This window comes from Lutra lutra, chromosome 14 (assembly GCF_902655055.1).
Source record: "Lutra lutra chromosome 14, mLutLut1.2, whole genome shotgun sequence".
Taxonomy (NCBI): Eukaryota; Metazoa; Chordata; class Mammalia; order Carnivora; family Mustelidae; genus Lutra; species Lutra lutra.
The window spans coordinates 48,730,497-48,742,645 of NC_062291.1; the positions used below are offsets into that span (position 1 = coordinate 48,730,497).

At 49.4% G+C, this 12,149-nt stretch overlaps 1 protein-coding gene across 1 annotated transcript in view; it reads left to right on the forward strand.

Annotated features, from left to right (window-relative positions):
• The window catches only part of CHAT (choline O-acetyltransferase), a 51,271-nt gene that overhangs the window by 21,606 nt on the left and 17,516 nt on the right, over positions 1-12,149 (forward strand). The window contains exons 8-9 of the mRNA XM_047703604.1: positions 8,910-9,079; positions 11,518-11,618. Coding sequence (XP_047559560.1) covers positions 8,910-9,079; positions 11,518-11,618 — 271 coding nt within the window. The remainder of the gene's footprint in view (positions 1-8,909; positions 9,080-11,517; positions 11,619-12,149) is intronic.

The following is a 12,149-nucleotide window of genomic DNA, read 5'->3' on the forward strand; positions in this document are numbered from 1 at the left end:
TTCAATTCTGTTGGTTTTTGATTCTTGTTATTTCCTTACTCTTGATTGCTTTTTGTTTATTGTGCTGCTCTTTTTCTAGGCTCTTCAGGTAAGAGCTAATAGAATTCATTCAAGACTTTTCTTCTTAACTATATAAGCATTTGTGCTATACATTTCCTTCTCAACAGTGGTCTAGCTGTGACTCACAAATCTGGATAAGGTGTGTTTTTATTTTCACTCATTGCAATGTTTTTTTCTTAATTTCCCTTAAGACTTCCTCCTTTACCCATGGATTATTTGGAAGAGTATTGTTTGGTTTCCAAATGTTTAGAACTTTTCTTGTTTTTTATTTTTACTTTGATTTCATACATTAGAAAATAGATTTTGTATGATTTCAGTTCTCTTCAATATATTTGAGGATGTTTTATAGCCTAGAATATATCTTAGCATATATATTCCACGGGCACTTGAACACATTCTGCTGTTGTTGGATGGAATGTTCTATAAATGTCAATTAGATTGATTGATGGTGTTGTTGAGCTTTTCTATGTCCTTGCTGACTTTCTGTCTAATTGTTCTATCAGTTATCGAGAAAAGGGTGTTTAAGTCCCCAAGTATAATTGTGGATTTGTCTACTCTCCCTTCACTAGCTTCTCTAGTGGTTTCCATAGGTATTACTTTATATATATAATTTATCACTGTCTATAGTTATTGAAATTTTGCCAGTTCTAGTGAAATGTAGAAAGTTTACCACCCTTTACATCCCTTTACTCTCCCATGTTTATAATATACTTGTCTTAATTATTTCCACTAATATAAATTTAGTGCCACATCAGGCAGTGTTACAGTTTTATTTCAACAGTGAAACATAGTTTTTAAAAACTCAAAAAGAGGGGCACCTGGGTGGCTCAGTGGGTTAAGCCTCTGCCTTCGGCTCAGGTCATGATCTCAAGGTTCTGGGATCGAGTCCCATATCGGGCTCTCTGCTCATCAGGGAGCCTGCTTCCCCCTCCCCCTCTGCCTGCCTCTCTGCCTACTTGTGATGTCTCTCTCTCTCTCTCTCAAATAAATAAATAATCTTTTTAAAAAACTCAAGAAGAGAATGAAAATTTATTTACTAAAATATTTACTCTTTCTATTACTCTTCCTTCTTGATGTTTCAATGTTCCTTTCTTTATATAACTTCCTTTTTTGAAGGGGGAAATTCCTCTAGCTTTTCTTTTAGGGCAGGTCTTCTGGGGATAAGTTCTTTTAGTTTTTCCTCATCTAAAAATGTCTTGAGGGGCGCCTGGGTGGCTCAGTGGGTTAAGCCGCTGCCTTCGGCTCAGGTCATGATCCCAGGTCCTGGGTTCGAGCCCCACATCGGGCTTTCTGCTCAGCAGGGATCCTGCTTCCTTCTCTCTCTCTGCCTGCCTCTCTGCCTACTTGTGATTTCTCTCTGTCAAATAAATAAATAAAATCTTTAAAAAAAAAATAAAAAAAAAAATAAAAATGTCCTGATTTCCCTTTCTTTCCTGAGGGATATTTTTGCCAGATATAAAATTTTGGGTTGACAGTTCTTTCCCTACTTGAAAAAGTTTGTGTCCGCCTTCATGGTTTCTGATGAGAAATACATCATAATTTGAATTGTTTTTTTCCTCTAGAGATAAAGCATCATTTCTTTCTCTCTGCTTTTAAGATTTTTTCCTTTGTCTTTAGTTTTCAGAAGTTTAACTATGATAATGTCTTGATGTGGATTTATTTTAATTTATCTTGTGTGGAATTAACTGAATCTTGAATCTTTAGGTTTATGTCTTTTGCCAAATTTAGGAAGTTTTGGGTCATTATTTCTCTGAGTACGTTCCTGCTCTGCTCTTTTTTTCTACCCTTCTGGAACTCCAGTGATATGACTGTTAGATCTTTTGTCCCACAGATTTTTCAGTTTTATAATGATTAATTTTAAAATATTTGTCACATAATTCTAACATTCCTGTCACATCAGTGTTGGGCATCTACTGTCTTTTTTTATTCAAGTTGAGATTTCCCTGGTTCTTGATGTGATAAGTGATTTTCTGTTGAAACCTGGATGTGTTATGAGACTCTGGATGTTATTTAAAATTTATGTGCTAGCTGGCTTTCTGACATCACTCCAGCAGGAGCAGGGTGGGTGCTACCTTATTGTAGCCGGGTGGAGGTAGAAGTCCAGGTTTCTCATTAGGCCTATATTGACAACCCAGGGGAGGATGCTTCTTATTACTGGTAGTGAGAGTGGGAATTCAAGGTCCCCACATGTTCTCTACTGATGCCGTCTGGAGGAATTGAGGTGGTGGTTACTATCCAATGGAGATGAATGTTCCAGCTTCTCCCCGAGAGCATGTCTCCTCTGACCCATCAGAGGTTGAGATGCTTCATTACAGATGGATAATGGTAGAAGTCTAGGCTCCCCACTCTGCCTTTGCTGGCCTGGAGGAAGGTCATTATCTAAAGGTTTCCTGTGTTGCTAGTCTTTCTCTTCCCTGGTCCCTTGGCTAAAGAAAGCAGGCTTTTGTTGGATTTTGTTTGTTTGTTTACGTTGGTTTGTGTTTTATGTTACTGGCTGTTTGAGCTCCAAGTCTGGGAAATTTTCCATAAAACAGAAAACCCAGTGTATTCATTTTTTAGGGCTACTGTAACAAAACCCCACAGACTGAGTGGCTTAACCAACAGAAATTTATTTCTCACCATTCTGGCAGCTAGAAGTCCAAGGTCAAGCTGCTGGCAGAGTTAGTTTCTCCTGAGGTCTCTCTCTGTGGATTGCAGATAACCGCTGTCTTACTGCATCCTCCAATGGTCTTTTCTCTGTCTGCACACATTGCTGGTGTCTCTTCCTCTTCTTATAAGGGTAATGGTCATATTGGTTTAGAACCCCACACTTATGACCTCATTTGACCTTAATTACCTCTTTAAATGCCTCATTTTTAAATATAGTCATATCCAGGGTTAAAGCTTCAACATATGAACTTCAGGGTGGAGGGGACACAATTCAGTCCAGTACACCGGGAATTCACCATCATGTTGTTCCTTGGGTCCTGAGGTCCCTAGCTCCTCTCTCTCCATATTTCAGAATCTTCTTATGTTTGTTTAAATATAATGTCCAGGACTTTTAATGGAAGGAATAGGGAAAATTCCACTTGATTTTCCTGGAAGCAGAAGACCCTCCCTCTTGAGCTCTTTAAAGAGACTTTTGTGGGGCAACTTGGTGGCTCAGTGGGTTAAAGCCTCTCCCTTCAGCTCAGGTCATGATCCTATGGTCCAGGGATCGAGCCCCAGGTCAGGCTTTCTGCTCAGCAGGGAGCCTGCTTCCACCTCTCTCTGCTTACTTGTGATCTCTGTCTGTTAAATATAAATAAATAAAAATCTTAAAAAAGAGAGAGAGAGACTTTTGTAACTCAAGTAAAAGCTGTTCTGATTTGCAAGAGGCAGGTTTCACTGGGCAAGAAATATTTCTGTGGAAATTTCCATAGCCTCTGGGAACTGGGAACATAAAGATTATTCCATAAACCATAAAGTAGAGAAGAACATGGGATGCGTGATGGCAGAGTACTATCCCAAAAGGAGATATAATCCCTTTTTCTGGGGAAGAAAAATCCTCAGGTGAGATTGACAGTGGTTGAAAAGCTCTAAGCTTCAGAAGAGGAGCCTAGTGCTCCATCTCTGCAGACCTTGTGAGGCAGGACAGTAGGAATCTGACTTGAGCCAACCTCCCTCCCAGGGGGATAGACCAGAGAAAGCAAGTGTCCAAGACAGAGCTCTGTGTGTGTGTGTGTGTGTGTGTGTGTGCGCGCGCGCGCGCGCACGCACGCACAGGTAGAGATGTTGGGGAGTAGCACCTGATTTCTGCAGCCCTCCAAAAGACAGAGGTTCTGTGTTCCTTTCATCTTGTTCACCTTAGTCACAGTCTGTAAGCTTTCAGCCTCTAACAGAAGCTCCAGGGTCCTCCAAGGCCTCGTGGCCTCTGGAATTTCTGCATCACAGAAGCTGTCAGCTCCCCAGGCATGGGTGGCCGAGCAAGCTCCTCCTATTACTCACCTCCCACTTCTCACTATTAAGCAGGGCTCCTTGAGGAAGATTGATTTACCACATTAAACGTGCCCCCATGTGCTCGATGAGAATGTCACAAGACAAACGGCTCCTGCCGCGTGCCTCCAGCCCCCCACCCCCTGTTTCCATTACACTGGGGCCAGAGTCATGGTGGATGAGTTTGGGTGTAGTTCATTTTCTGCCTTACACGATAAACTTGTCAGCCTTTGACCGATCAGCTACTCCTATGCAGGGAGTTCATTTGCAAGGCCACCTGGCATCTCGGCTCAGCTGTCCTGCTCCCATTTCACCCTGTCTAATGAGCCAGGACCTGGGTATTGTTGGTTGGTGCTGAGCTCTGGGGCCCTGCACGACCTGCCCGTGATGGCGATGGCTCAGTCCCTCCCCAGGGGTCCCTCGCTCCTGCCTGGAGGTGGCTGGGCACTGAGGCCTGGGGAGCCATCCTTGTTTGCTGTCAGCTTCGTGTTGTCCATCTGGGAAGGAGTGTGCCAGGCCTCCTCTCTCCTGCCCCGAGGATGTGTTAGGCCTACTCCCCAGCATCCTGGCTAGACAGGCCTGTCCACTCCACATTGGCCTTGGGGCTGTTTCTAAGGAAATTTTGGTATAGGCACATGCCCAGCCTGGGCTTTCAGAGCTCCCTGAGACATGGCCAACAGGGCCTAGATGGGTAGCTCTGGGGCTACCCATGGTCCCTTAACTGGCCTCCAGGCCAACACCCTCCCCAGGCTGCTAGGCAGCCTAGACTCTGCTCTGACCCTATCAACCCCTGTCCAAGATCCTTTGGATGGTTCCTTGTTGCTAGATGAAGGCCATTCACAGCCCTTGATGATCTGTTCCCAACCTGGGCACTGGGGTTGCATGCCGGGGATCAAGTCTAGCTCCCTCAGATTACTGGATGACCTTAAGCAAGACATTTAGCTTCTCTGTGAACGGGGATGATAAAAATGCCTATCTCATGTTCATTAGTATGAGAACTTAGGTTTATGCCTGGCACATAGTAGGTACTCAACATATGTTCACTAATAGCATCACTTCACTGCATTCTTCAGCCTCACCTAAATCCTGCATGCCTTCACCTACAATCTGGGGGTGAACTGCAGCCTGGGGTGGCCTGCTCACCCACACTTTCCACCCACAAACCTGGGTGTCTGCACCCCAGCCCTTAGAACATTTTCCAGCACTGTTATCTCCCTCCTGACAGGCTTCCCCTTCCTCTCTGCCTATTTGAATCTGACCACAGTCTGGCCAAGGCCTTCCCATGCTCTGAAGTCACCAGCCAGCCTGGAATCCCAAACGAACCCCCCAGAACTGCACCCAGGGCAGGACCACTCCCCAGAGCCATAGGTGGGGACTTCTATAGAGCAGACAGGGGCAGGAATGGGAGCCTTGCAAAGGGTAAAGAATCCCTTTCCTATCTCCATCCCCTCCCAACCTCTCACCATTCCCCTATCCCATAAGGGTCCATACCCCAAAGGTGGTGGTTTTCTGATCGTCAAGCCAGCTGGGCTCCTCCAGATTCCTTCTCTGAGCTGCATACACAGATCTCTGCCTCACCTGTCCATGTACTCTTGAGTCCACTGCCAGCCATGGACACTTTCCTGTGCCCACCTACACTGGAGACACAGCCTCCACCCTCTGCAAGCTCACAGACATGGGGGAGGAGACTAGGTCAGGGCTTCTGGGGTGGACTGGCACTGACTGCTTGAAGCATGGGGAAGTCTGCGGTCAGTAGTTGTGTGGTAGGGCATGTGCAATGTCGTAGGAGACAACAGGTGTAGAGGGGACGGGTCCAGCCCTGGACCCAGGTACTGTACGAGGCCAGCATAGTGAATAGAACAGAGATGCTTTGTCTGCACCGAGAAGCAGCTGCCATCCTCTGGGTGTGAGAAGTTCTGGAGGGCAGGAGCTCTGTCTGGGCTGTTGCCACCCATGCCAGGCCTAGGTCCAGCACCATTAAAAGGATCAAAGAGCTTGGGAGAGGTTTATGAGTGAAACTCTGATAAGCAGAGTAGGAGAAGGGCCCCTATCCAGGAGACACCCTATGCTCTGGTGAAGAGAAGGATGAGCCCAGATGTCCAGAGAGTGGCAGGAAGCCTGAAGCCCACGCAGGGATTCAGGGGATGTGACCCTCGAGGGGCAGCATGGTAAGCCACGGAGCCCAAAGAGCCATGTTTAAACTCAACCTCATAGAAGTCATTTCAGGTTGAAGACGGTAACATAGTGACTGCCCCACCCTTCAGGGGCAGAGGGAAGGGGAATTTCCCCAGAGCTTCAACTGGGTTACCTTTACCTCTAGATCCTCAGGGCATGACCGAAAGTCTTGGAGATGATCAGATTCCGGGAAAGCCCAAGAAGCCATGCAAAAGATAAGGAGTCATCCTGACCCCTTCGGGATCAAGAGGGGTCCTGAAAGCATGGTACTCTCCAAACCCTCATTCTACACAGGAAGTGGGGAAAAGATGACCCAAGGATGGGCTGGCTTGCTGGTCATTCTGCTTCTCAGACTGGAAGACTTGCTGTGAGAGGGATTGCAAGAAGTGGGAGGAAGGGGATGGGTGGAGACTGGAGACTGTCTTCCATGATATTGTATACAGACGCCTCTCATGAGCTAGAGAAATCACGTGGGCAGAGCAGTGATAGTCACAGGTAACCTTAGCATCGTGCCTACCTCATGTTGAGGAGGCCCAGGGGAGAGTCTTGGGGACTACTCCACTCAAAGTGACTGCACTGGAAGAGGGAAGTTACCACATGTTCCAGGGAGGGTCAGAGTGAGGCCAAGAGCAGAGGAAGGAACCCAGGGAGGAACAGACAGGACCCCTGGGTCCCTAGCTGGACAAAGGGAAGGACAGGCTCCCACTGGCAACCTCAGACTGTGTATGGACTCAGCCTCCCACTGACTAGGGAAGGTCCCATTGTGCCTGGCTCCAACCCACAGGCAGGACCTGGCTGGTGAACGGAGACCACACTGGCTCCCACACATTCCCTGGACTTCAGGAAAGCAGATTTCGGGTGGCTATGAGAGGTGATGGGCATAATTTTTGGCTTGAGGCTCCAGAAGAAGAGAAGCCTCCAGAACCAGGGGCTCTGGCTCAGCAGTAAGTGGGATCCCAGTGGTGAGGGAAAGGGCAGGAGCAGAGAGGTATGTGTGCCTGGGCTTGGACTGACTACAGGAAATAGAAGGGCCAGCACTCAGGATCAGAACCTGCCCCACTGCCTGTCTTGATGGGGCAAAAAGGAACAGGGACTGTCATCTTGTGCAGGGGCTCCTTAGCCCACAGAATGTTTCTCTCTGACAAACACCTCCTGACAGGGACCTTGGATTTCAATACCTACAGGGACCAAGGGGGTTGAATGAATGAGAGGACTGTGGTAAAACAAGGGTGCAGTTTCTCAGCTCCAGCTGATTCTTGCAGTGTGAGAATGTGAACCCAAACTCACTAGATGGTATAAGTTAAGATTAGATTTGGCCTCATATGACAGAAAACCCAAAATAATAGTGATTTAAAGAAAACAGAGGTCTCTCTTTCTCTCTCGTATACCAGAAGTAAGCCATCAGAGCTGATATGTAGTGGCTAGGATTCTTCCATCACTGCAAGGGTGTGGCACACATCCATATGATCCAAAAAGGAGGCTAGAGGTCCAGCCATCACACCAGTGCTCCAAGCAGTAGATAGAAGAAGGTGGGAAGAGGGGCAAAGAGCACATGCTGGTTACCTTTAAAGAAGTCTCTTGGAAGCTGTCATATAGGGTTTCTAAATTTTATTGGCAGAATTAAATATGTGTTCTCCTCTAACTGTAAGTGAGGCTGGGCAATGCACCTTTAGTTCTGGCCCTCCATGTGCCAAGCTAAAACCAGGCACTCTGTGACTAAAGGGAGAATGGATATTGCCCTACACAGCTAGCAGCCTCTGCCCCACAGTGTCCCCTTGCCTCCAAATACTTTGCACCCCATCTTCCATGCATAGAATACTCTGGGGCTTGGGGAGAGAGGTAACCCTGCCCCTCATCCTGTTACAGCTTTCCAGCCCAAAAGTCTGGATAGAGGATGTGGTGGAAAGGGGGGGTTGCTGCACGGGGAGAGCCCATCCAGCTGACCCAGCTCTTTTTGGGGAAGAACCTTATGCCCAAAGTCCCCCACGGAGTAATCAAGCTGGCTTGGTGACACGTCTCCTGCACAACTCAGTGGCTTCTAGCCTATTTGTCCTGACGAGTTCCACGTGCCTGAATTGGCCTCAGTGGGCTCACCGGGGTATGGCTTTGGGGCAGGCTGCCTGGCCCTTCCATCTGCACTCTTCATTGAAATAACCGCTGAGGCAGGGAGGGGCAGGGACAGCAACACCTTGACTCCCTGAAGCTTTTCATGTGAAATTGACAGATTTTTAATTTTCAACAACCAATGTTTGAGAATTTTAGTTTGAAACAAATAAACAGACCTATGGGCCAGATGTGGCTCTCAAGCACCACAGTGGTGGGGGCCGGGTACTGTTCGATGGAGGAATTGGGGCTCCTCCCCTGGCAAGGCCGGTCTGAGGGTCTAATGTCCATGGAGAAGGCCCCGCATGAACCCCCTTTCTCCTGGTGGGCAGTTCCAATGACCACCCGTCTGGGGGCAGATCTGGCCACAGCTGGAGAGTTGGTGGGACTCCTGCAGACCCCCTGAGTGGGAGCTGGCTGCTGGGGTTAGCACAGGAGCTCAGGAGAGTCTAGCTGACTGTCACGGCCCACCCACTGGAGTCGGGCGAGGAGTCAGGACCGGCTCAAGGGCTGGGTGTCCATGTGTGTCTGCCTGTGGCGTGTGGGGCTCCGCAGAGGGGACCTCAGACCTGGGGTCTGGAGGATAGGGATTAAGGCCTTGTTTGCCCGGCCTGCAGACTCCACCAACCGGGACGCACTGGATATGATTGAACGCTGCATCTGTCTCGTGTGCCTGGATGCCCCAGCGGGCGTGGAGCTCAGCGACACCAACAGGGCTCTTCAGCTCCTCCACGGTGGAGGCTGCAGCAAGAACGGGGCGAACCGCTGGTATGACAAATCCCTGCAGGTGAGCCTCCCCAGCTACAAGGCCAGGGCCGAGCCAGCAGAAGCGCACGCCTGCCAGGCTCACGCACTGGCCTGTGCTGCCCAGGATGCCGCGTCTGGGGCCAGGGGAGCCGAAGGCACTGGTAATGTGCCACTGGTGTCAGCCCCTGGGACTGGCCACAACCCTTCCTGAGAGCCAGGGACCAAACCCAACTCCAACTCCCAGCCTTCCTGCAGCCTAGGCCAGGTGTGCGGGACCTCGGGGTCAGACCTGGAGCTCACTCCCACTCTCCAAGCACACACTGTAAGGTGGGGTGTCCTGGGGGCCCCCTGAACATATCCTCAATGCATCCAGCAAGAATCATGGCTGATGCCCGGAAGTGCCAATTTTTCTGAATCTCCATCACTCTTGTCTGACTGTTTCGACATACCTCCCTCCAACTCTGAGAAGTAGGACAGCCCAGCATCTCCAGAGAAGAAAAGCCATAAAATGAAATAATGCAATTCCTATGTTTTTCATTCACGTGACATCAACCCAGAAAAAAAGATGCTCACTTTAGCCTGGAGAGAAATACTCATGCAGGTGCAGATGAAGTTCGAGTTTGGGCCCATTCATTCCTGTTTCTCCAGCCTTTTTTCTCCAGTGTGTCAATCCTGAATCGATCCTTGTCTGTTTTTAAAGCCCCCCACCCCACTTTCACAATGACCGTATTAAATAGCCAACGATCGCTATACTTTGGGCTAACATCGGCTCCCACAGATAAGCATTGTTGGGCAACATTTCATTTTTCTCTTTCTCTGGCCTCTCCGTTCGGCAGGTTATCCTTTTTATTGGTTTGCATATTGATTCTGCTGTTCCTGATGAGTTCACTTGCTGCTGCGCTGGCCATTTTAGCCTCCACCAGTGGTGCTAATGGCTTGTAATCTTTCATGGAGCAGCTGTGGGAATGTAATGATATAATGAATGTAGGGGACCAGAAACATAGGAAGCCTCGGTAGTGGTTTTAAAAAGGCACTGTTTTCGTCCCTTTTGTTTTAGTGGCAAGGACAGAAAAGCATTAATGCACGAGTGGGCACAGTCTTCTCCTCCTGCCCCACAGGGGTGATTGTGCCCACCTCTGGACACTTTTCACGGGCAGGACAGATGATCAGATGACCTGCAGAAGCCAAACAGGCTCCAGGGACCTGAGCTGAACAATCAAGAGCTAGAAGGAAGCAGGGGACAGAGAAGCAGGGGACACTGGGGAGAAAAGAAAAGACTGCAAGGGATGAGTTTTGAGAAAGACTCTGTGGGGAGGTTGTTGGGAGAATGGGAGTAGAGATTTGGGCCACTGGCTCTAGGTGAGGGCTGGGGAAAGACAGGAGGAGAGTCAGCTCACATGTGTTATAGTGCCCCAGAAGGGCATCAGAAAACTGTCAATAACTTGTTTGTTTGCTTGCTTGTGGATGGGGGACCAGATGGGATGCTATGCTGAGAGAGGCTATGGGCAGCCCCACCTCATCTGGGTTACACGTCAACAATCAAATCTCATTCTTCTCATTCTTTTTTCCCAGCACCTCTGTACATGCCGAGCATGTCCTTTGTCCACGCCAGCTAAGTACAGCCTCAGCAAACTCCTTACAGTCCCTGGGGACCTTTCCTAAACCTTCTCTCTGATCCTCCTAGCCATCCTGTGAACCGGGCTTTATTGGATCCATTTTCAATGGTAGCAAACTGAAGCCAGGAGCTGAAATGTCCTGTCGAAGGTCTCCTAACTGGCAGGTGGCCGTGGCAGACCTGGAACCCCGGTCCCTGACTCGAAGCCCAGACAGCAGTTCATGGAACACCCTCAGAACACCTTTCCTTCACTCCCACCCAGAGACAACTATTTCTCCCTTGGAATCTGCCCACGACCCAAACTTGATCGTTACCTTTCACTCACTCATTCAACAGAAGTGTGGAGCACCTACTATGGGGTAGACATGGGTCTAGATCCTGGGAAGAAAACCAGTGGGGGCCAAACACACAGGCCCCATTTAGACCCGTACTCACGCGAAGCTGTACAGGATTGTGGCCCTGTTGCACACTGTGGGATGGGGTGGGGGAACACAGGGCTTAGCAGAAGCCAAAGGAACTTGCCCATGACCTAAGGAAAGAGCGCACGGCTTCAGGGCGGATGGTTAGGAATCACCGGGCTACTTCAACTGGGGGACCTTGGGCTCTACCCTCACTGCCCAGAGCATTTCTGGGAAGGAGGTCACATAATAGAGCTGTCTCGAGGCCCCCATATTCTCAGGTCATGGCAATTTCATACAGCATTCCTTTTGGGACATAATGTGCTTTTGCGTCCTTGGAGGAGAGGTCCCCCTCCCCACCCCTCGCTCCCGAGAGGCCAGGGAGACCCAGCCTGGAGCCCAGGGACTAGTTTGAGATGCAGACCTTACCTGAGGTCCACTCACCTCTCTCCCTCCTTATTGCAGTTCGTGGTGGGCCGCGATGGCACATGCGGCGTGGTGTGCGAGCACTCCCCGTTTGATGGAATCGTCCTGGTGCAGTGCACGGAGCACCTGCTCAAGCACATGTGAGTCTGGGCGCACCCTCTCCCCATCCCCTCACCCCGCTACCCCCGCCGCAGCCACGGGAGCCAACACCAGACTGCCAAGGCGTGGCCAGGCTCGGCCAAGAAAAATTTGGGTGGCCACCGGGGGGCTGCATTAGTCTGGAAAGTGTCTTAGCAAAGGATGGATTCGGAAACCAGCTTGAGCTCAGACACTTTATCTGCCACGGACAGTGGGGGCAGGCTGGGCATCAAGAGAAGCTTGGCCAAGAATTCTTAGCCGAAAAGAAACATCTGCTTTGGCCCAGGGAACCCAGACTGATATCTAGTGCTTGTTCCAAGTCAGGCCTGTGCAGACTGTTGACCCAACAGAGGGGATGGGGGTCTCTGAGCTACACCTCCTTCCATCCCCGGGAGCTGGACCTCTCTCCCTAGCTTCCGGGCTGGCCGGACCGAGTACTTGCCTATCCCTTAAACACACCGAGTTCCTTCCTCCATTCACGGTTTGCTCCTTCTCTCCCTCCAGAATCTTTACCCTGAATCTAAGTTCTAAAT